This window comes from Zalophus californianus, chromosome 1 (genome assembly GCF_009762305.2).
Source record: "Zalophus californianus isolate mZalCal1 chromosome 1, mZalCal1.pri.v2, whole genome shotgun sequence".
NCBI classification, from domain to species: domain Eukaryota; kingdom Metazoa; phylum Chordata; class Mammalia; order Carnivora; family Otariidae; genus Zalophus; species Zalophus californianus.
In genome coordinates this window covers 26485096-26508230 of record NC_045595.1, presented here as the reverse complement: position 1 = coordinate 26508230, position 23135 = coordinate 26485096, and the positions used below count along the sequence as shown (strand labels likewise).

The 23135-nt window shown below is 53.6% G+C and overlaps 2 protein-coding genes across 8 annotated transcripts in view; both read left to right on the top strand.

Moving 5' to 3' along the window:
- Positions 1–11351, top strand: part of FAM3D (FAM3 metabolism regulating signaling molecule D) — a 44406-nt gene extending 33055 nt beyond the window's left edge. For 4 of the 5 annotated variants that reach the window (XM_027583761.1, XM_027583763.2, XM_027583760.2 and 1 more), the window contains 5 exons: positions 2133–2217; positions 2899–3025; positions 5711–5791; positions 6768–6849; positions 7588–7761. In XM_027583761.1, the coding sequence (XP_027439562.1) occupies positions 2133–2217; positions 2899–3025; positions 5711–5791; positions 6768–6800 (326 nt within the window). In that variant the 3' untranslated portion in view covers positions 6801–6849; positions 7588–7761. Of the gene's footprint in view, positions 1–2132; positions 2218–2898; positions 3026–5710; positions 5792–6767; positions 6850–7587; positions 7762–8238 lie in introns of those variants that run through there. The other variant, XR_003518036.2, reaches the window with a different exon arrangement.
- Positions 11352–13057: 1706 nt separating this feature from the next.
- Positions 13058–23135, top strand: part of FAM107A (family with sequence similarity 107 member A) — a 51238-nt gene continuing 41160 nt past the window's right edge. Inside the window, exon 1 of one of the 3 annotated variants that reach the window (XM_027583764.2) lies at positions 13058–13241. In XM_027583764.2, coding sequence (XP_027439565.1) covers positions 13218–13241 — 24 coding nt within the window. In that variant the 5' untranslated portion in view covers positions 13058–13217. Of the gene's footprint in view, positions 13242–20060; positions 20078–23135 lie in introns of those variants that run through there. The other 2 variants (XM_027583769.1, XM_027583768.2) reach the window with 2 other exon arrangements.

Below are 23135 nucleotides of genomic sequence, written 5' to 3'. Positions count from 1 at the left end.
AGGCTCTTTCCATAGTTTGGCTATTGTGGACATCGCTGCTATAAATATTGGGGTGCATGTGCCCCTTCAGGTCACTACATTTGTATCTTTGTGGTAAATACCTAGTAGTGCAATTGTTGGGTCCTAGGGTAGCTCTATTTTCAACTTTTTGAGGAACCTCCATACTGTTTTCCAGAGTGGCTGCACCAGCTTGCATTCCCACCAACAGTGTAGGAGGTTCCCCTTTCTCTGCATCCTCGCCAACACCTGTTGCTGGAGTTGTTAATTTTAGCCATTCTGACTGGTGTGAGGTGGTATCTCATTGTGGTATTGATTTGTATTTCCCTGATGCCGAGTGATGTGGAGCACTTTTTCATGTATTTGTTGGCCATTTGGATGTCTTCTTTGGAGAAATGGCTGTTCATGTCTTCTGCCCATTTCTTGATTGGATTATTTGTTCTTTGGGTGTCAGGTTTAAGTTCTTTAAAGATTTTGGATACTAGCCCTTTATCTGATATGTCATTTGCAAATATCTTCTCCCATTTTGTAGGTTGTCAAAAAGGGTAAAAAATAATTTAAACTAAATTTTGTATTGCTCTATTATGAACATGGATGTAACGATGGCTGATGGGGACCCAGAAACAGAAGCATTTGAGGACAAGTTGCCCCTTCCCACAAGAGATAAAAGAAGGCAATGACTTCTTAAAGTGAGAGGATAATTAATAGAAGGCACACTTCATTTTTTTCCAAACATTACTGTCCATCCCAGACAAGAACAGATCTTGATATCTGGAGCTAACGGCTCCAACTGATTTTCAGAGTTCCTTCTTTTATCTCAGGAGTTCAAGGGCCGTTTCCCTAACAGAGCCTCTGTGGTCACTGACTGCAGGCCTCTGTGTTACTGAGCTGGTTGGCAGCTGGCCTTGCTTTCAGGATTTGATTCTTCCCCTAGGTCCAAGGGATCACTGGGGAATACTAAGAACTGGCTTATCTTCATGGGTGTGGGCCTGTGGGCAGGGCAGCCATACAGCCCTGCACCGAGAGCAAACTCGGGTTTGGTCTGATGCTCTGCCTTCACCTGTCTTGAAATTCTTAATTTTTTAACAAAAGGCTCCACATTTTCATTTTTCACTGGGCTCTGAAAATTATGTCACTGATCCTGCTAATAATTACAATTCCATTATAGTGCACTTTCTGTATGCCCAGAGTCATCGTCACATTTGCTGTTTACAAAAATGCTATGGGCAGGGCTATGAATCATCCTCGTGGGACAGATGTGGCCCCCTACTTATCCCACTAGGCCAATCTTGCCCATACTTCCTCAACCATTCAAGAGCCGCCTGCACAAGTTACACCATATTCAGAGTACCATCTGAATTATTAGTATTTTCCTTTGAATAAACTCACTTTTTTTTAACCTAAATAAATCTATCTTAAAAGGAAATTATATCACTGCCCTAGGTCATCAGTTTTTATGCAGGAAAGGTGACCATAAAAATAAGCACAATGGAAACAAACCCATGTCCTTGAAGCGAGCTGGGTGCTGATGCCTCCACCAGGCACTGCACCTAGGCCTGCTCTCTGGTAAGTGCAGAGATTTCACAAGTGCAAGGAGGTGTTAAAGATGCAAAGGGAGGTTTGCTCCTTGGCATAAGCTGGAGAACTGTAGGACACTGATGTTCTCGCTCAGTGACCTGCGTTTCCTGTGGTGCGGTGGATCTCCTCTAAAGTCAGCACAGACAGGTTCTTAACCAGCGTAGAAGGAGGTGGCAGGGGGTGTGCAAAGAGCTGAGAGTTCCTGAGAGATGACTGTGCTCCATTCCTCAGGTACAGGTCCTCAAGGGCCCTTAGAACAATGTCTCTCACTCCTGGCTGCACATCAGAATCTCCTGTGGAACTTTTAAATTCCAGTGTCCACCCCTGACCACCTGCATGAGGCCACCTTTGCTCCATGCACTTTTCTCTCCCCTAGAGAGGGCTGCAGGGAGCTTCACCCAAGGTGTCGCCTCCTGCTGGCCCCTGAGCTTCAGGTGGACCTCCGTGTCAGCCTGCCCCTGGCCACTCCTGGATCTTCAGGGCAGTAGCACAGAATGAGAATGACCAGTGGTCATTTCCCATAAATGACCAGCACCCCGCTTTTCTTCCTCCCCCAGATGTTAAGCTCCTGGTAAAATTCCTTAAAGACATCCCAGAGGGCACTCTGGTGCTAATGGCCTCCTATGATGACCCAGGAACCAAGTAAGTGGGAACGTCCACCTGCCCGGCCATGGGTTGAAGGGAACCAAATTCTTCCAAGTCCTAAGTGCCTTTTCTCTGCTCTCCCGCTGGCTCTGTCTTCTGGCAGCTTCTCCTGGGGAAATAACCAGACCAGTGCATGACGACATGTTCATGGAGGCTCACCACAGCCTCAGTTACAACATTGGAAAGCTGGACACACTGTCCCTGTCCAGTGAAGACCAACTAGTTACAGAAATTATGACACATGTTGATATGTGACATTATATGTACATAGAAGAGGATCTACATCAAAAATGATATAGAAAATAATTTAAGGATATGGAAGAATGCTCACCCCTTAGTATTAAGTGAAAACAAAATGTTATAAAAGCATTGGTATGATCCCCCAGTGTGTGGGGAACAAAGATATTAAGGAAATACATTAAAATGTTACAGTGATAATGTCAAGACTGTAATTTTTAGTTCCTCTGTGATCTATATTTTCCAAATAAACATGTATATTTGTAAACAGAAGCAAACCCGTACTAGTGGCCACTCGGCCCTGTTCCTTCTGAGCACAACCCTGCACAGCATAGCTGCTGCACCCGACGGACAGTGGGGCAGAGGGTAGGCCAAGTGCTTGAGAACCTTGCCCCTCTCCACCCCCCCCTCCACCTCACTGTCCTCTCTGGTCCTCTGCAGAATGAATGATGAGACCAGGAAGCTCCTCTCCAGCTTGGGCAGTTCCTATGCAAACCAGCTGGGCTTCAGAGATAGCTGGGTCTTCTTAGGGGCCAAAGACCTCAAGGATAAAAGCCCTTTTGAGCAGGTGAGTTCCTGGCGGCCTCCCCATCCTGGTGAGGCAGGTGGGGGTAAGGTGCCAGGGATGGATGGTCAAGGACTAGGGTGGCTTGCACGGGACAGTGTGGGGACCTCAGAGGTCAGGGTGGCCCAACCGGCTAATCCCCCAGAGGGAAGTAGCCTTGACCATTTTGCAAGGATCTGGGTCATATATAAATGGATAAGTACCAGAAAGGAGAAGGAAGAGAAGAAGGCGGAGGGAAGTGAGGAACGGGAAAAAGAGAAAGGAACACAGAGATGAAGGCTGCATGATGGGTAGAGCAGGGGGCGTGATGTCTGGCTTCTAGTCCCAAAGGAAACCTAGGCCAAGCCTCTCTCTCTCTCCACTCCCCTGCCCCGGGCCTCAGGCTCCCCACCAGAGGGGAGAGGTTTAGACCTCTCCCCTGTGGAGAGGATAAATTTGCATCAAGAGGAGGACACAGGGGATGCCTAGGGGGCACCTCTCGTCTGCCTTCGGTTCAGGTCATGACCCCAGGGTCTGGGATCGAGTCCCACATGGGGTTCCCCGCTCAGCAGGAGGCCTGCTCCTTTTCCCACTTCCCCTGCTTCCCCTGCTTGTGTTCCCTCTCTCTCTGTCTCTCTGTCAAATAAATAGATAAAAATCTTAAAAAAAAAAAAAAAAAAAAAAAAAAGGCGAGCCCACCTGAGAACATGGAAGGGGTCAGGAGTGGTCCATGACATGTGGTTCCACAGCCACTATCCAGGCCCCAAGCAGAGTCCGGAGTCTCAGGAGTGCTCAGGGGAGGAAAGGGGAGTCGATGATGGGGTAGAGCCTCCAGAGAAATGCTGAACCTTCTCTCCCTGTCCCGCATCTGCATCCCCAGCTCAGAGCAATTCCCAAATGTGGGAGAACTAGCCAGATCTTCCCTGGCCTGATGTAGTCCATTGTCTGGTGGTGAGAATATTCAGCTCTGCCCAGATTCCAAGGCAGGCAAAGAGTTGATGATTCGGACATACAAGACTACGGAGGAGAGTGAACTCTATCCTGAAGGCAGTGGGGAGCCATGGAAGGCTTAAGCGGAAAAGCGACAAGAGCAGATAGATACATAAGAAACACTAGCATCCAGCAAGCACTCGCTCTGTGCAGGCTCGGCTGAGCAAGTTACCTGCAGCGCCGCCTTTAATTCCCGCAATGAAGTAGGTACAATTCTGCTCCCACCCCACAGTCGAGGATCTGGAGCCGAGGAGAGGTTTTATTTTATTTTTTTTTAAGATTTTATTTATTTATCTGACAGAAACACAGCAAGAGAGGGAACACAAGCAGGGGGAGTGGGAGAGGGAGAAGCAGCCTTCCCTCAGAGCAGGGAGCCCGATGCGGGGCTCGATCCCAGGACCCTGGGGTCATGACCTGAGCCCAAGGCAGACACTTAAGGACTGAGCCACCCAGGCGCCCCCCGAGGAGAGGTTTTAGCCAGCTTGTTTGGATCTGATGCAGATGTAGCTCTCATCCAGGTGTGGCGGCCTCCACACAGATTCCCGTCCTGATGCTTTTAGCACAGCCTCCCTGACTGAGCACAGGGAGGAGGCCCAGGCGGTAATCAGACCCAAGGCACAGCAGCCTGCAGGGGAGGGGCTGTGGGAGGCAGGGGAGCAACCACCTCTAGACACTAGACTCCAGGTGTGGGGACCACAATGGGCTGCAAGGGTTTTTGCCTTGTCTGGAAAATGCTGGCCTGGTTTGTATGTGTGAGTTTCTAAGAGAATGAATTCAGGTTGTTAGAAATTACTTTTTTGAAATGGTGGTACAAAATAGCTTGTGCTGGAGGAGACAAGGAGGGAGCCCTCTATAGCCTCCTGGTGAAGAACAACAGCAGCAGAGTGGGGCTCCAGAGCATACCTGTGCAAGGGGGAATGGGCAGACCCATCACCCAGAATGAACTGGAGACCATGATTGAGCGGAACCATTAGGTCCTTTGTTCCCACACATGTGGTTCTGGGTTTTAGAGTCGTAGCATCTAGGATAACTTTTATCCCTGAGGGTGGGCCACAATTATTCCACGGGTAGATTTTGCTATTTACATTTTTTTTCCTCCATAAACTAAGCCTAGGCACTTTAAACACCATCTTAACTGATTTTATTCTCTCTATATTTATTATTATTACACAGCGGTTCTGCCCCAGGGCTACTTTGGCCCTCTGTGCCTCAGGTTCCCCATCTGCAGAATGGGATGGTAATAGTATGCCCTTCTTAGGGCTATTGTAAGGAATAAATACATAAGGCACTTTGCACCTGGCATAGAGCAAGTGTTCACGAATTGTGAGGATGCCTCTTTTCATTGTTGTGCTGGTTGTTTGGGGGTGTCCTAGAAAGGCTGATGGAGAATTTGGCAGAGGAGCTAACGTTCTGCAAGCCTGCTTCCCAGTGCTTGGTACCCCACCCCCCCAGGGCAGGACAGGCGAGGACTGAGCTCTGATCTCCTCTGTAAAACCTTGGGCACGTGGCCGTCCCTCTGCACCTCAGTTTCCCCACCTGTGAAATGGGCTGGTCCTATCCCCCACCACAGCTGCCTCCGCATGGAGCTGAAGCCAGGGCAGAGTGAATGAAGGCAGGAGGTCTTAAAGCACAGTGAAAACTCAGGTCTGACTCCTGAATAGCCTCCCCCATGGTCTGTGTTACTCTCTCTTTCTCTCTCTCCCCTCTCTCTCTCTCTAGTTCTTAAAGAACAACCCAGACTCGAACAAATATGAGGGCTGGCCGGAGCTGCTGGAGCTGGAGGGCTGTGTTCCCCAGAAGGTATTTTAGGGCGGCTGCAGGACTCAAGGAGCCCCTAGCTGTCCTAGCGTCAGGTGCAGTGGGAAGAAGGAAGCCAGGTGGCCTATGGAAAGTTCCTCAGGGGGGAGGGGGGGCCCGCGCCCTCTGTGAACCTCCCTTCTCTGGAAGCAGCGCCCTCCCAGCCAAGGTGGCCAGCCATCAGGGGTCCTTCCGGAGCCCATCTGCTTTCCCTTGAGGCCAGTGGTTGCGCCCAAGGAAGGACGGACTGCCTGCACCTGCAGCGCACCATTAAATTTTATTTTTGCTGATTTTGAATGAATTCTTGACCTTCCGATGTGCCGCGTTTCTCCCTGGGATCGAACTGGCCCAGGCCAGGTTGGCTCGGGGCGCAAACTGGGACGAGTTGGTGACAGCTTCAGGCACCAGGTTAGGCTGCTGGAAGACAGGTTGATATCCTAGGGATTTCGCCCAAGGGTGAATGAATGAATCGTTGGCTCCCAGCATGAGATGTAAGACCTCTGGGAGCAGAGAGCGCCAGAGGACAGGACACGGAGCACGTTGTCTTCCTCTGCTGCTTGCATGAGAGCTGGAGGCTCCAGAGCCGGTTGGGTGGGGGGGGGGGGGGAACCGTGTGAGGAAGGCTGGGAGGAAGAGGCAGGCTGCTGGGCAGGCTTCAGGGAGGACATCCTGGCCGTCTTCGTCTTCGAGTGGCTCCCCAGGAGCAACCCCTGAGGTTTATTGGGGAGGTGATTCTGGAAAACAGTGGGGGTGGGGAAGGGAAGGCAGCCAGGAAAGGCTGTGTTGTCGACTCTCCTAGGGCTGTGGGTGAGTGGAGCTTAGTTCCTGGAGGACCCCCAGGAATCAGTGTAGAATACACACATCAGAGATCTCTGAGCCAGGGTGAGGGAGCTGAGCTGCTTGTGCACCCATCATTTCTGGGGGGCTGCTAGTGTTGGGGCTGATGGGAATTCCTGAGCGCTTCTTGTCTGCCCTGCAGAGGAAAGCGTGGCCGTCCGTGGCTGCACAGTGAGTCCTTAGCCGAGAGACGTTGATACCAGCCACTGGAGCCCACGGAGGTGGTAAGGCCCACATACCCTGCCCGGGGTCTCTGAAGAGGGCTATGGGTGGGGTGCCTAGACCAAATCCTGGGAGGGGGACATGGGAGCAGACAGGACTGGTACCTGGGCTCCTGGAGTGTGGGCCAAGAAGACTGCAAAGCTCCCACAGAAGTGCAAATGCCCTGAGCCGTGGGCCAGCAGACAGGTCCTGTGCACACCAGTGAGGTGGGGCCCTGGGCATGGGCGGGGCTTCCAGTGCGCCAAGAGGGTCTGGGGTAGAGAGGAAGACGAGAGTGTGGGACCCTGCGGCCAGAGGACACGGTGGGCTGGGACTTGGGCTACAATTACAGTGGGGTTGAGATCAGTGTTCAAAGCCCGGTAGGACAACTTGGAGCAGGTTGGGCTGAGGAAGTAATTCCATTACCCCATTTTCCCCCGGTGCAGATCACTCTCAGGGATTAAAGGGGGAGTTTGCTGGCAACCCCCACTGACTGCTACCCAGACACTCCATTTGTGTGGTGTAGGATGCCTGGCGGCTACATAAGCAAATGCATATGCTTCATCCCTCCCCTTTTGTTCCCAGTGGCAGGGTCCTCTGTTCACACCTGGCCATCAGTGCCAAACAGGGACACCGCTGAACCCGGTCACCCTCCCTTTCCAGTCCCTGGGACCGAATGGTGGTTTTCTGCAGGCCCTGGACCCTGATGGTGCCACTCCTTTTCTCTCGGCTGACTCACTTCTTGTTCTCCTCTGTTGCAGGCAGTGTGGTAGACAGAAGGCAGAGCCTGGGTCTGAGTACTGGCTCTCCACTGGCTAGCTGGGTGAGCAGATGCCACCTCTCTGAGCCAGGAGCTCCCCGGTGAGAAATGGGGGATTCGATCTGTCTCTCAGGGGTGCATGGACAGGAAATATAAAATATCCACAACGCCAAAAGTTGTCAAAGAAGAGAAAAAAATATATATATATATTTATATATTTGTGTATATATGTATGTATGGGAAAACAGCTGGCCAGATACCCACCCTGGGAATGAAGAAGGGGGGCAGGAAATTTCCATTACTACCATAAACACCTTTGTATGTTTGGGATCTTTCTTTACAACCAGCAAGAATACCTTATAAAATTAAAAGAACCAGTAAGGACTTCTAAAGTGAGTTCAGGGCCAGAAGTAGGGCTAGGCAGAGCTCTGGGCAGTGGCCGCTATTTTAAAAGGACATGGGGTGGCCTGCTGGTTTTAAGAGAAGACTCGTGGTACTTTTCCAGAAGCTGACTTGCATAGCACTTCAAAGAAGATTGAGAAAATGTCAACAGGATGAATCAGAGAATTGGGGAAAGGGTCTCCCGGAGTGGGGGAGCACAGCGGAATGGCTGGTGCCCACCCAGGCCCCCTCACCCAGTTTTTGCCTCTAGGAGTCCATCTACAAGCCTCTTTGGAGAACCGCCCTCGGTCTACTTGTTCTTAGTTCCCAGAGGCAGAAAAAAGAGGCCAGGAGGTGCCAGAGTTGACATCACGGCAGGATGGTTCCTAGCTGCTGACCGCCCAGCTGGAGTGTACAAGCCCCGCTCCCTGTCCCGGGGCTGGACAGCCAGGAGCTACAATCTACACTCCACGGCTCCCCCAGGATCAAGCTGGGAGCTGACCTGAAAGTGTCCCTTTGCTTGGGTGTGTCCCCTTCCCTATCCTGCTCCCCTACCGCTCCCCTACCTGTGTCCTTAATCACCTGCATGAGAACACTCCCCCCCAAGTTGGCTTCTTGGGGAATCCATCCTAAGAGAGGCAGCGACCATGGCCAGCCAGGTGGAACTGAGCCTGGGCGAGGAGACAAGACCACCTGATAGGAATTGTCATAAAGAGAGTTCCCGGTGAGGAAAGGCTCAGTGAGGAAGCTGCACTTGCCGCTGCCACACGGGACCTGTAGGAGAAGCCACCTGCTGGTGCATGCTGGAGAACACGAAGTGGGCCATGCCCCTCCCGCCTCCCCTCCTCAACCAGGGGCAGGCCTCAGTTGGCACATCCTCCACATGATGGCAGGGAGCCCAAATGACCATCAGTGGTACGACCGAAACCTACCAAGGAGATGACATTCTAGAGCCAGCCCCTTCTAGCCCCACCCACCCACCCCCGCCCTGCAGGGTGGGCATCACAAAGTAGCAAATACCCCTCAGATGCTCAACACCATTTTCAGGGCACTGTGGCTACTATGGAGAGCCCCCCCCAACCCCCCGCCAGCTCAGAATTAGGCAAGACAGTCTAAGAAAATGGCTGTAGAGAGTTGGGTCTACAGCCCCCTTATGAGACTGTTTGCTAGTCCGTCATTACTCACCTGCTACACAAGAACTGGGTAGGCACTGGGGACACCATGGTGAAGAAAACCAGATGCAGTCCCTGCTTATAGGCCAGGGGGACCCAGCTCAAGAGGCAGTAGGACTTGATAAAGGCTATGTTTGTTGGGGGTGGGGGGCAGGAACTGCAGGATCAAGGGAGGCATCCCGGAGGAAACAGCGTCTACACTGAGCCTGCGGGAGACACAGGAGTTCACCGGGCAAAGAGGGGAGGGAGGCCAGGCCAGGGAGCAGCATGGACCAGGCCTGCAAGCTGGAGAGGCCTGGAAGAGGCAGAGGGGGGTAACGAGGGCTGAGTGGGCAGGGGTGACAGGCTTAAGGGTCCTGTGGGCTGGGTGCAGGGGTTCGGACTTTGTCCAGGAGCTGTGGGGACACGTGGAGAGATTGAAGTTGGGGAATGACCCGATCAGGTTTGTAGTTTTTGAAAATTCCTCCCAGCTGCTGTATGGAGAAGGGAGTGGAGAAAGGGAGGCCAGTGGAGTAGGCTGCTGCCTCAGCCAGAGCGCTGGCCTTGGACCAGGAGGTGCCCTGGGGATGGAAAAAAGAGGACCAGTCCCAAGTATCTTCAGGAAGTAACCCGGACAAGACTGGAGGACGGATTTTTCTCACCATCGGGGCGGACAAGCCTTCAGGAGTCTCTGCAATCTACTCATGGGCCTCAGAATTTGGGACTCCTATTTCCCTATCCTCTCCCCATCAGCACACCACTGCTCTCCAACGGGACTGAGGCTGGGGAGGCAAAGGAGGGGGCGGTGCCAATGTTCGCGCAGCCCCTGCGGGGGCTTTCCAGCAGCTGTAATTCTGGTCCTCACCAGTAGGTGGCAGCCCAAGATAGAAAGGGAAAGGTAGCAAGGTTACCCCTGCCCACCCAGTTTGGGGAAGGGTGCTGCGCTTAATGGACAGGAGGCCTGGGACTTACGAATGCGCGATGGATTTACTATCACATTAACAGCATCACAACATCAGCACCTGACTTCTAGGGGGAATTGTGGTTGTATGCTCTGTGCAGGGGTTTATATGAATTTCATCCTCATAGCCCCATGTAGTGGCCCATTGTTGTCTCCTTTTACACTGGAGGAGAATGAGGCTCAGAGAGGCCAAGAGACTTGTCCAAAGTCACACAGCTAAGAAGCCTCAGATTAAGGGTCGGAATCCCAGCCTATCTACATCACTCCAGGAAACACCCTTCAGAAATACTTGCCCTGAAACCACTCCGGGGTGAACAATGTTTTCTCCCTCCCCCTCCCCTTCCTCTCCCACACCCACTCCTTCTCCTCTTCCTCCTCCTCCTCAATGCCTCTGGAGACATTTGAAAATTGCTCAGAGCCTCTGAGTCAACGTTCTCAAAACCTTCCCCCATTTTGTAAGCCTTGCTTCCCTCTCCAAGATTGCAGGTCAAGAAGGAGCAGGTGTTTATGTCCATTTCACAGATGGAGAAAGGCTGCAAGCTGTGCCCAGGCCACACAGTGAGACAAGGCAAAGCTGGATCTTGACCCCACACAACCAACTGTCTTTTCATAAATCATCTGTGTCTGCATCCCAAGCCCCTCCTTGGTGCCAGGCCTGTGCTAGGCTCTGGAGCCACCACCCCCATTCCTGCCTATGGCATGGGGTCCAATTCTTGCATTGCAGACCCACATCCTGCCAGGAGCTGGGCTTCGGACCTTCAGCCAATCGAGGGCTCCAGTCAACTAGGCTTTTAGTGAAGCTCATAAGTCATATTTCAGCAGGACTCCCAGCAGATGGGGAAAAATTAATAAATGGGTAAAATTCCTTTTCTCTCCTCCCATCCCACCAAGAGCCAAGCTGGTGGATAATTGTGGGATGGCTGCCAAAGGAGTTTGATCTTCAGGGTTGACGTATGGCATTTTTACTGCTCTGGCTGACAGTCAACTTAGTCACTGCCCTTTACAATTTTGTGGATGCTCTCCTTACTGCAGGAAATCAGAAGTGTACCCCAGCCATGACTGAAACAGGGAGAAAGGGAATGGGGGGGCCGCTGAGGCAGGGTCTGGACCCAGGAGAAGGAGCAAAGGGAGAAGCCACATTTTTGCTTGCCCGGAGGGGAGAGAACTAATACTTGCCATGCAGGGAGCTCTTGCAACGAGCTAGGGCTGTGTTAGACACTCTACATACTTAGACTATTTCATTTCATCCCCCATCATGTACTCACCCACTCCACCTTTGTTGTGTGACTGCGATGTGCCAAGTTCTATTTTACACCCAGGGGGTACACTGATGAACAAGACAGACCAGGTCCCAGCCTTTGTGGAGCTGCCATTCAGGTGCAGGAGCTGAACAATAAAGACAGACATAACATCATTCCAGTTGCTGATAAATGCTATGGAAAAAATAATAAACAGCCCAGGAGGCCGGTTTGCATAAAGTGAGGGCAGGCTTCTCTGAGGAGGTGATAATGGAGCCCTCGGATAAAAAGGAAAGAATCACGCAAGATTTAAAAATTGAGTTGAGGGAGAGAGACGGGAAACATTCCAGGCAGAGAGAACAGCAAGTGCAAAGGCCCTGGGGTGAGGAGGAAGGGGATATGATCCTGGAATTGTCAGGGAGAGAAGGGAATGGGAAGAGAGGTCTGAGAGGCAAGCAAGACTTGATGGAACAGAACTTTGGACCATGGGGAATTTCATGCTACGGGCAAAGCTGGATCTAGACTACCTCATCCTGACCCTTCACTACCAACTGCCATTTCATAAATCGTCTGTGTCATAAATCATCACCACCTCCTAGCCAGGCAGTGTGCTAGAGGAAAGGGAGGGCTGCAAGTTTCCCCCTGCCCAGCCATCTCTTAAGAAAGGGTGTTCTGCTTAGTCAGACCAGTTGCCGGGGACTTGCCAGTGGGCAGTGGTTTCATCCTGAGTAGAATTGACCGCATTTTAACTACAGCCCCTAACTTCTCTGGAGAATTGCTGTTGTCCAAATCCTCTGCCCAGAGCTTTACTCAAGTCACCTCATTTCACCCTCAGGCCCCCATGGGGTCGGGGGCCATTCTTTGGCCGAGTGGGGGAGTATAAAATGGAATGACATCATCTGATTTATGCTTTAACAGAACAATGGCCCCAGCAGTACACACCTACCTCTTTCAGCCGCCAGAGCAACCCTGTGCCATGTGATTATAGCAACACACACACACAGATGAAGAAACTGAGGCTCCCAGAGGTCAGATCATGCCCCACCCCCGGGTCACACAACCGTGAGGAAAGAACTGGGATTCAAGCCCAAGCTGGTTTCGGCCTTAACCTCGTCCCATGCTGGCGATAAAAAGAAGGAAGGGGGGGTAGCAAGTGAGGAGGAGGGTAACTGCTGGGGGAACTTTGAGAACTTGGCTCTGAGCCTGGAATCCGGCCTCCAGATATTTTCCTGGCCCGAGCCCAGCCCAGCCCTCCCCGCCGGGACTACCGTCCTGGTGAATGAAGTACTTGGCTCTCAGAGTCTCTGCTCTGGGAGAGCCCTTGTCCCCAAGTGTCTTCAAAGATCTATTATTAATGGGGGCTGTCCAGCCCGAGTTTCACAACCCCACACAAGCCTGCCCCGAGCCCCACGCCCCGGCTGTCCCACGCAGCCTCCCCTGTCTGGGACCTGTCTGCAGATCAGTGCCCAGCCTGGCAAGAAGGCCAAGTCCTGCCTGCTGGGCCAGCCAGAGGTCACCCGCTGTACCCGAGCTGCCGGCCGCATGGTGAGAGGACCGCTTTGCTTCTCTCCCCCCTCCAACCCTGGATGCCTCAGTTTCCCCTCCTGAGAGAGGCAGGGGTATAAGAAGTGAGGAGCTACAGGGACCACAGGACGTGTGAGCCATCTGGAGACACCGTGCCCCTCTGACAGGATCAATCACCCTAAGCCTGTCTGAGGAGCTCTGGGCTTAGGAGCAGCTGTGAAAGCCTCCTTTGTGCCTGAGGAGAATGAGCCGCGAGAGCACAGGGGGCCCTGGCCCGGGGAACCCCCTGGGCCCCAGCTCCTGAGAACAGCATCAGCAGGGAGGACCCCCAGCCTGGCCCCCAAGGTCCACGCAGGCCTGGTGCCCACTCCATGCCATGGGAGCGGTCCATGGGAAGAAGGTAAGAGCCCCTGAGAGTCCTGCCGGGTCCGTGAACGTAGGGAGGGAGGCTTCATCTGGCAAGTGGGAGCCCTCCCCCACCCACCTGCAGGCTGCATGGGGCCTCAGTCAGGCACTGCCCACCTGCCTCCCTCCTTGAGCTCACAGCCAAGATTTGCATCGAGAAACCTGGCTGGGCTTAGGACAAAGCGTTCTGATCTCTCCATCCCAACAGACCTGGGGACTGCCCACTCTCACAGGCTAGTCTGACACACACACACACACACACACACACACACACACACACACACACACACACACACACACACACCCCTCTCTACTTCTGCACAGGCTCCATGGCCGCCCCTTCCCCGTGTGCCACGGGAGTGTCCTTGGGCAAGTTACTGAAGCTTTCTGTGACTCCTCTCCCCATCTGTAAAATGGGGGCAAGAGTCACTACCTCAGAGGCTTTTGGTGAGAATTAAATGATTTAAAATGCATGTAAAGTGTTTTGAACAGTGCCCGGCACATAGTGGGCTATATATAAGCTATGGTCTGTTATTATTAGAATTCTCTTCCTCTCCCTCTGCATCACCTTCTCATCTGGGCTCTCAGTTGGGGATTTGTATGCATAGCCTATGCGGTGTTTCTGAAAATGTGGTCTATAGACCCCCTGTGTCTGCCTTAGAGAGGGGGCATAGGAAGGGGCTTGCTCAACAGTCTCTTTCTTGGGGACCCCCCAGACCTCTGGGATCAGGGGGAAGGGGAGGCAGGGCTCCCCAGGGATTCTTTTTTTTTTTTTTTTTAGAATTTTTATTTATTTGACAGAGAGAGACACAGTGAGAGAGGGAACACAAGCAGGGGGAGTGGGAGAGGGGGAAGCGGGCTTCCCGCCGAGCAGGGAGCCCAATGCGGGGCTCGATCCCAGGACCCTGGGATCATGACCCGAGCGGAAAGCAGATCGCCCGGGACTGTGTTCCCAGCGGTGTGGTCAGGCTGCCCGGGGCCCTGCTCCTGCACCTCCCTACTGTGCCAAGGAGCTGCACCCCTCTGGATCTCAGGTCCTCCCCTGTAGAGTAGGGCTGGTCCCCACCTCCCGGGAAGTGCCATGACATGATGCTGATGACCTACGTAAAACGCTGCCTGACACCCAGGGGGCCTCAATAAACAGGCGCTCTAATCCGCAGACAGCTCGTGGTTCTGCTCGACTCTGCATTTTCTGCCAACCCTGCCCATCCCACAGTTTTCAGATTTTAAGTAAGATGCATCATGGACCCCATGGAGGAAGCTTTCTGGACCTCAGTTTCCCCATATGGAAAATGAGTGTTGGGTGAGATAACCCCTGGGGTCTCCTTGTGCTGGCTTCTGCTTCCCACCGCCTCTGTTTCAGGTACAATCAGGCCTGGAATCTCCTGCCTGCCCTCAGCACCCCCAGCAGCATTATCCTAAAAGGTCGATGTCCTGGGGCTGTCCCTTCTCCCTCCCGCAGTGGCCAGCGTGGGTCACCTGCAGTTAGGGCAGGTAGATGATCTTTGAGCCCTGGCCCCACCCAACCCCTTGCAGGAACTCTCCTCCAGCTCCTCTGCTCTCCCAACGGAGAGTGAGCTCAGCCTCTAGATCCTGCCTGAAACGTAAACATGCAGAGAGTCACCTTGGAGAACAGCTTCCCAGGCCTAGAAAAGACCCTGACAAGGTCTGGCCTAGGAAACGCAAAGACAGCTCATGGACTGCCTCTCTCTCTTCTCTCAGCCACAACAAGCATCACAAATCAATCCCTGCACCCTCTCCTACTAGGGCCAGAAGGCCTCAGAATCCTCCTCAGCACAGCAGCCCAGGAGGCTCCCCTCCAGTCAGAACGAGCCCCAAGACTGGCAGCCAGGCCTATCCTGGGCCCAGCCCCTCCTCCTGCCCTTCAGCGGGGGGAAGATCCCAGAGCAGAGCGAATGGGAACATGGGCTCTGGGGTCAGACAGACCAGAGTCAGTTCCTCCACACATACCCTGTGACCTTGGACAAGACAAGGCACCTTTCTGAGCCTCAGGTTCTGCCTCGATTAACTAAAGATAATAATCCTTCTCACACTGTTGTAAACGCTAAATGATATCATGCCTGGGGCCAAATAGATGCTCAGTGAACGTTGTCTCCGTGTGGGTTTGATCCTTTCATACCTGCGTCCTCTTTGAGCCACCCAGGGCACTGCTATCACACCCACGGCAGATGAAAACCCTGAGTCGGGAGCAAACACGATTTCCCCCAGCTGCTTAGGGGTGGAGCCGGCCTGGAGATAGTTTGTGAGCATGTCCAGGCCAGGCCCTTTGTGGGGCTCCCTATCTGCGGATCACCCCCCACCCAACTCCCCACATGCCTACTGCTCCGTTTCTGGAGGCAACAGCCCAGCTGGTCTCTGTGGGATGTCCGTGACACCCACTGGCCTGTCCTATAAAGGTCACAGTGCTGTCCTGGGGGCTTCTCAGACCCCCTCCCACACTTAGGGCTTAATCATAGTTCTAATAAAAAGGTCTGGAAACCCCCTGGTGACGTGGTCCAATCCCCTCCCTATGGTACAGCTGGGAAGACTGAGGCCCAGAGAGCAGAAGGACTTGCCAGGGCCACGCAGCCAGGGTCAGGCCATTTCCACAAGGCCCGGCAACTCCAGGCCCAACTCTGGAAGCACACAGGAGGGCAGTGGGTCTCCTTCCCCGGCACCAAGAAGGGTGGGACCAAGCTGCCCTCAGAGAGGACCCCTGCCCACTGAGCGCACAAACGTCCGCCCTTCATTTGCTCAAGCCCACATTTGTCCGCAAGACTTCATTTGCTCTCAGCCCAGGCTCCCATTAACAAACATTAACTGGGTACCTGCGCTGGGAGCTGGGCCAAGGAGGGAAAGGCATCCCTGCCCTCACAGCAACTCTCACAGACCTCAGACCCCAGCTGACGATCCACGGAGACCAGGGGTCAGGGCCTTCTGTCCTCAGTCCCCCGTCAGCAGCCGGTGTCCCTCCCTCAGGAAGGGGACAGGCCCACAAGCTGTTCCAGGCGATGCCTACGCAAGTCCAGCGCCCCAGATGTGATCCCAAGTCTACCCATAAGGCTGCCAACACTAAAAGCAGATACTAAATGATATCCCGGTATCAGAAAACGTTACTCGTAAAAGCACACAATGCACCACAAGCTTCGGCAAAGATTCTCTCAGGCAGTATTCCCACAGCTCCCTGGGGTGGGTACTTGCATTACCCAAACAACCAGAGGCACAGAGAGAGTAAACGAGAATAAACAAGCGCTCAAGGCCACCCGGCTAGTAAGCAGTGGAGTCGAGATTTGAGCCAGGCCGTCTAAAGAGCCTGGGCCCCTCAGCCAATGAACCGCTCTGCTGGCGTGTGTGAAGGTGGGCCCTGGAGCAGGAAGCACAGTGTTCAGTCCCACCCGGGTCCCCTGTCAGGTCCGCCGGCTTATCCTCTCAGAGCCTCAGTCTCCTCGTCTGCTACGTGGGATCGTGATTTCGCCTCGCACACTGGGATGAGCTGAGGTGCCTGGCACAGAGTCCGTGTCAGGGAATGATGGGTCACGCTCTTAACCCTGCTCCGGAAGCTGAAGGGGGAGCTCCAGCAGAGAGGGGGCTGGCTGTGCCCCCCAGATCCCCACTGGAACCCCTTGAAGGTTGGACACCTAGCATCGCTCTGCATTCGTCTCCATTAGAAGAAAGTCTCCTTGACGGAAACAAACGGAAAAAAAGACGAGCGATCCAGCTAAATTTGATAAATGGTCTGAAAGGGAGTGTTCGTTCTTTCCTAGTCCAAAAGGCGCCCATCTGGCTGGGCCCCACTGGCTCCCTGAACAATTATCCCCGCCGATGATGGATGGCTCCCACTCAGCCCTAGCACCTCGTTAGGAGGCTCCTGCTGCCCCTGCCATGCCACGGCCCCCACTCTGCCCACGGCCTCCGACTGCTTCTCTGAGGACAGCTGGGGCCCAGCGCCCCCACTGCTCCCCTCATCCATGAGTGCGGGGCACACCCCTGGGGGTTCTGGGAGGAGAGACGAGCACACATGCTGTAATCGTGAGCACAGACTTTGTCATTCAGGTCCAGGCTCCCCCTTTTGACTCCATCTGTTCACCCTGCATGATCTCCTCCCCGGCCTAAGCAAACTGCTAAACACACTGCCCGCCCCTTCACCGTGAGCCAGCCTCTCCACCTCCTTCCCCACCCTCACAATAGCCTGGCCTGGAACCCTGCAAAAAGTTGGAGCTGAAATTTCTTCCCTGGGAAAGCCCAGGGACAGAGGGTGAGGTCTGGGAGCTGTGGAGCTAGGTTCTGGCAGCAACTGAAAGGGGCATTTGAAAGCAGGCAGAGAGACCTTGGGAAACAGGGAAAGGGCACTTTTCCTGTTGCCTCCTGGTGGGGCTTTCCTTCTCCTCTGCCCTTGGCTTCCCCAAGCTGGGTTCAGAAGCTGAATGCCCTGGGCTGCCCCAAATGGATGCACAGGCTGGGCACTGCACAAAGGCAATGGATTAGCAGGGGTGGAATCCGGTCCACTCTCGACCAGTGGAGCCTGGTACCCAGGTGTTAGCTAGATCTGCCCAGAGGAATGAATGCTGCTTTTTGATTTCACAGTGCCATCACTCTCAGCACTGCAATCGCCTCTTCTAGGACTAAAACTTCTCCTGTCCATCCTTATGGCTAGAAGCCCAGCTTAGGAGGGAAAGAAATCGAAGGAGAAGGAAAGGAAGAAAAGTGCCAGCTCCGCTGACACTTCTTCTAGGAAGTCTTGCCTGAGTGGATCGCAAATGTCTACTCAGGGCAAGAGGCTGAGGTGGGGGTGAGGGAGAGCAAGCTTGTCTCAGGGCTGTATTTGCGTGAATAGGCTACAGGTTTTCCTAACCCTGGAAGATCACCAGGGATAGCTGGGAAGGGGCGGAGAGATTAGAAGGGGGTAAAGCTCCTTCAGACACCCCATGGCACCACCACTGCCCCTCCGAGTTCCCCAGACTAGGGCAAATCCCATTATGCGCTCGGCACTCCCCCCACCACACTGATCATGGCTGTAATTTCATCTTTAGTTCTGTGATTTATCCAAGAAGGAAGGGAGACAGTGTTTGACCTGTGGCTCACCACCATGTCCCCAGCACCTAGCATATCATCAGTACCCAGTAAATTAAGGAGGGAAGGGAGAGAGAGAGAGAGAGACAGCGGCTGGGTCTCTGGGGGGGTAACTCAAGGGTGGGATGAAGGCCAAGCTCACGGAAGGATCCACGCAGAACTCAGGCTGCAAAGAAGGATGTAGGCTGGACCCCTCAATTTCTCCCACACATCCCCTCCTCTCCTTCCAACAGCTTTAAGACTCTGACCCAAATTCCCACATTCTCCACCTCACCTCCAGCTGCCCCCCACCCCACACACACACATTTTCCACCTGCACGACTCCCTGGCCAATGCAAAACCTCATGGATTGATTGCTCATCATTCATTCAACAAGCATTGGCTGGGCACTATGGGTACCAGGATCCCAAGCACAGGAGACAGACTCAGGCCCTATGCTTGGGGTGCAGAGCCCAGCAAGAGAAAATTAAGTCACTGGGGATGACAGGGCAGGAGCTGGGTGCTCTGAGGAGGGAAACACAGAGGAGCCGGGACACAGGCGGTCCACAAAGCAAGAAGAGCAGTCAGGAAGCTCCCAGACGCCCAAGCTGTGATCTGAGGAACGAAGGGTTAACGAGGTCAGGGGACTGGGAGAGGCTTCCAGGGGACGCAACAGGACCTGCCAAGGCCGGGAGGTATGAGGGGCATGGCACGTCCCGGGAACTGAAAGAATCTCTTGGTCTGCAGCAAGTCTTCCCGGCCTGCTAGGGCCTCCCGATTCCTGGTTCTGGGCTTGGGGTCTGCTGTAGGGCTGGTTCAAGGGCGGCCCTAACTCCCCACTCCTCCCCCACCCACCCCTCCATTCACCTTGCCACAACACTCTCCCCCCAGAAAACCAACGATGTATCTGCTTTAGACTTTTCGGTCAAGGAGAACATTCTCTTTTTTTTCTCGCTTTCGCTCAAGCATTCAAAAAGCTGAGAACCAAGCAAGAGAGAGATGGAGAGGGAGAAAGAGACAGAGACACAAGACACAGAAGCCACCAACAAAGTCCCCTGGGAGCAGAATGAGGAGACCCCACGCCTATCTTCCCGACCTCCGCCCCTCTGGGTGCCCCTCTGGGTGCCCCTCTGGGCCTCTTTTCCACTCCCATGGGTTTTAATGCCTCCAGACAGGAACAGGGGAGAAGGGTCCAAGATGGTGGGCTTCACCTCATGCTCAGGCCATGAAGGGCAAACCTTTCCTGGGCAATATGATGGAGGACATTATCTTCATTCTTTCCTCATGTCACCCACACCTTTAGTCCAAATGTACCCCTCCACTAACAAGAAAACGTCATTACCTCCGAGGCCTTGAGTGACCCTGGGCAAGATGGTCTCCCTCTCTGGGCTCGTTTCCTCCCCTGTCAATACAGGGTTAGTAGCTGTGCTTATACCCATGGGTTTAGGGGCAAAATGAGGCAGGGAGAAGAGGGGAGGCGGGAGCATGCCGCGCCAGGCCCCCACGCACACGCGGGCAGTAGCCCCTCTCTGCCGCCTGGCCTGGGCTGTCTCCCCCATTTCACTGAGTTGAGGCAAGGTGGCCTTCAGATTCCTCCCGCACATGCCAGAAGCCATGTTCTTGGCTTGGTCTCTTGCAGTGACCTTGTTGCACAACACAGCCCTACCCTGGCCTACACCCAGAAGCTGGACTGAACCCACCCCACACAGTTCTGCAGCCTAAGGGGTCACAGGCCTCCCAGGCCTCCTTCCTTCTCATCTGTGAAATGAATACTTCTTAAAGGTAAAAATATGAATGCTTTCCAACCATTGAACTCCTCTCCACAGGCCTAGCCACATACACATCCATGTTCTCACTTCACCAAGGCAGAAACCCAGACTCAGAGAGGTTGAGTTCACCGCTCAAGATCACACAGCAAGCCACTGCCAGAACCAGGACTTGAACCCAGATACATCTGGCTCCCCAGCTCACGGACTTATTTTTCAAGTGTCTGGATGAAACCGTGCCTCTCAAGCCAGAAGAAACCTTCACCTTGCTGGGTAGAGTTACTAGCAGGTGGTGGCTCCCGTACCATGGGGAGCCGTGCTGAGGAGGGACCTTAAAGTTCAAGAGAATTTAATTTCCTTCATGAAAGGGCTTGGAGGTGGAGGAGGACGGGCCAAATCAAAAGCTGGCTTTGGAGAAGGCAAGAATCCAAAAACTCAGCTCCCTCCCCGGGCCCCAGGGATCTGCTTTCAGAACACTGTGTCTCCTGAGCTGACGTGAACAAGGGGCTTTGTTTAAGTGAGAGATCAGATCTCAGGGCCTGGGGTGCAGGGAAAGGGCGAGGAGCTGGAACTTTCCTTTCGTCTTCTAAAATCTAAGCGGAGGCCAATGAAAACAGCAAGACGGCCAAGGAAGCTGGGAGAGCCAGGCTTGGTCTTGGTGACACCTTGCTCCCATAGAAACTCAGGATAGGGCATGGGGTGTCCCACAAGGCATGTTATACCCAGAACATGCAGAACTCAGCTAGAAACTGGGCAGTGGTGTTTTGGGGGACCGCCCAGGAGTTTTTCCTTATGTGCTGGACTTTGAGGAATACTTTGGGGTCATTTGGGGGTTTATGATGTGGCAGATGTCTGTGGAGAGTCCTGCCATCTGGACCTGCAGACCCCAAAGCAGCCAGTTTGTGAAGGGCCCATGGTGACTCTGTTCACAGCTGGGCAGCGTGGAGGGACGTACTGGTTTCCCAGGGCTGCCTAACCAGCCACCACAAAGCAGGTGGCCAAAAACAACAGAAATCTATTCTCTTACAGCTCCAGAGGGTAGAAGCCCGAAATCAAGGTGTTGACAGGGCTGTGCTCCTGCGAAGCCTCGAGGGGAGAATCTTTCTCTGCCTCTCCTTTAGCCTCTGGTGTTGCCAGCCACCCTTGTTCCAAGGCTTGCAAATGTAACCCTCCAGTCTCTGCCACAGCCACTGGGTTTCGTGGCATTCTCCTGTGTCTCGTCTCCTCTACAGATAAGGACACCGGTCGTACTAGCTTAGCGCCCGCCCTAATGACCTCGTTTTAACTTGATTACAACTTCAAAGACCCTGCATCTAAGTAAGGTGACATTCACAGGTATGGGGGGCTAGGATTTCAACATATCTTTTGGGGGACACAATTTAACCCATAACTGTGACCCTCACCCCACTAGACCTCTACTCTTCTTGTTAAGATTTATTTACTTATTTGAGAGAGAGAGCAGGGGGAGGGCAGAGGGAGAGAGAGAATCTCAAGCAGACTCCCCGCTGAGCACGGAGCCTGATCTCACAACCCTGAGATCATGACCTGAGCTGAAACCAAGAGTTGGAGCTTAACTGACTGAGCCACCCAGGTGTCCCATGGACCTCTACTCTTCCCAGGCACCTACAGGTATAACTCAGCCATCCTCTACCGGCCGCTCTCCGGGGACCTGGAGTTCACTTTAGCTCCTGTCTGCTGTGGTGACTTCCCACACGGCAGAGCCAGAGCAAGCTATTTGGATTCAGAATCTAACCCTCTATTCTCCTGGGGAAAACCCTTGGAGAGAAGATACATGGAAGTCCACAACCACCAGGCCCTCCGTGATCCCTCATCCGGCCTGGCCTCCTAGGAGGCTGGCTCTCACTCTGCTTCTCCGCTGGGCCAAGCTCTTCCCCACCTCGGAGCCTTTGCCTCTGCTGTTCCCCCTGCCTGGTGCTCTCTTCCCTGGCTCTTCCCAGGGCTGACCCACGCAGGGCTCAGCTCAGAGAGGCCTTCCCCGCCACCCCACCCCCCCGCCGCAACGTGGCTAAAGGATCCCCATCTTGGTCCCCAGTCTTGCAGTTGCTCACAGAACTTCTCACCATCCAAAATTACCTTCTTTGGTTATTTAACTGTTTCCTATCTGGCTTTCCCAGCCAGCATGCCAGCTCTCCAAGGGCAGGGACCTTACCTGTCGCTCACAGTGGATGCTCCGTGCCTAGCGCACCTTGACATACAACAGGTACGAGTGGATGCATGAATCCACGGCCAGCATTGAGGGAGCTCACTCCTTTGTTCCATAAACATTCCCTGAGGACCTGCTCCAAGCCAGAGGCTGTGTCAGGCCTGAGGCAGTCATCGTCTGCTCAGGGAGACAGACAGCATGGGCCACAGCGACTGAGAGGAATTAGGAAACGCCACCCTTCCTCACAGGGCTTCCCCATCAGCTCCCAGAAAATCAGAAATTCAAATTCTGCTATCTACGAATGACTCTGCTGAGATGGCAGCGTGGAGATGTCCCCAAGGACCAGCGGCTCCCTTCTTGATGTCCCAACACCACCCCCCTCAGAAGCCCTATACCCCCCCGCCCCCCGCACACAGCCCTGGAGCAGAGGGGAAAAAAAACAAGATCGCCAAACGATAGGGATATAGTTTCTGCCAACCAACAGGTTCAGAAGTGGATGGCTAAGTCCGAGGGCACATGCGGGCTCACCCGCAGGGGAGGCAGATTTTCTCTCTACTCTCTTTGGGTCTCCGGGGCTGAGCCTGAGAATTCAGTCAACCTGAGAGCGATTACTAGGAGAAAAGCTTATGGAATTTTACAGGTACCTGAGAGTCCCCACAGGAAAACAAAGCCCCCAAAAGCAGGTCGGCCCAACTGCTTACATCCCAGGCTGAACAAAGAATAGCAATGGCGGGAAAAACACATGAAACACATGGAGAGATTAACGGAAGACAAGGGTTATTCTAACGAGATCTGTTCGTGTAGATTTCTCTCCGGCTCAAATCCCCATCTCTGGTGCTAAGAATGTTTCTCTCCTCCTGGGAGAGGGAGGGCATCTTTCACATGGGAGTTTTATCTCCTGCTTTTGGGG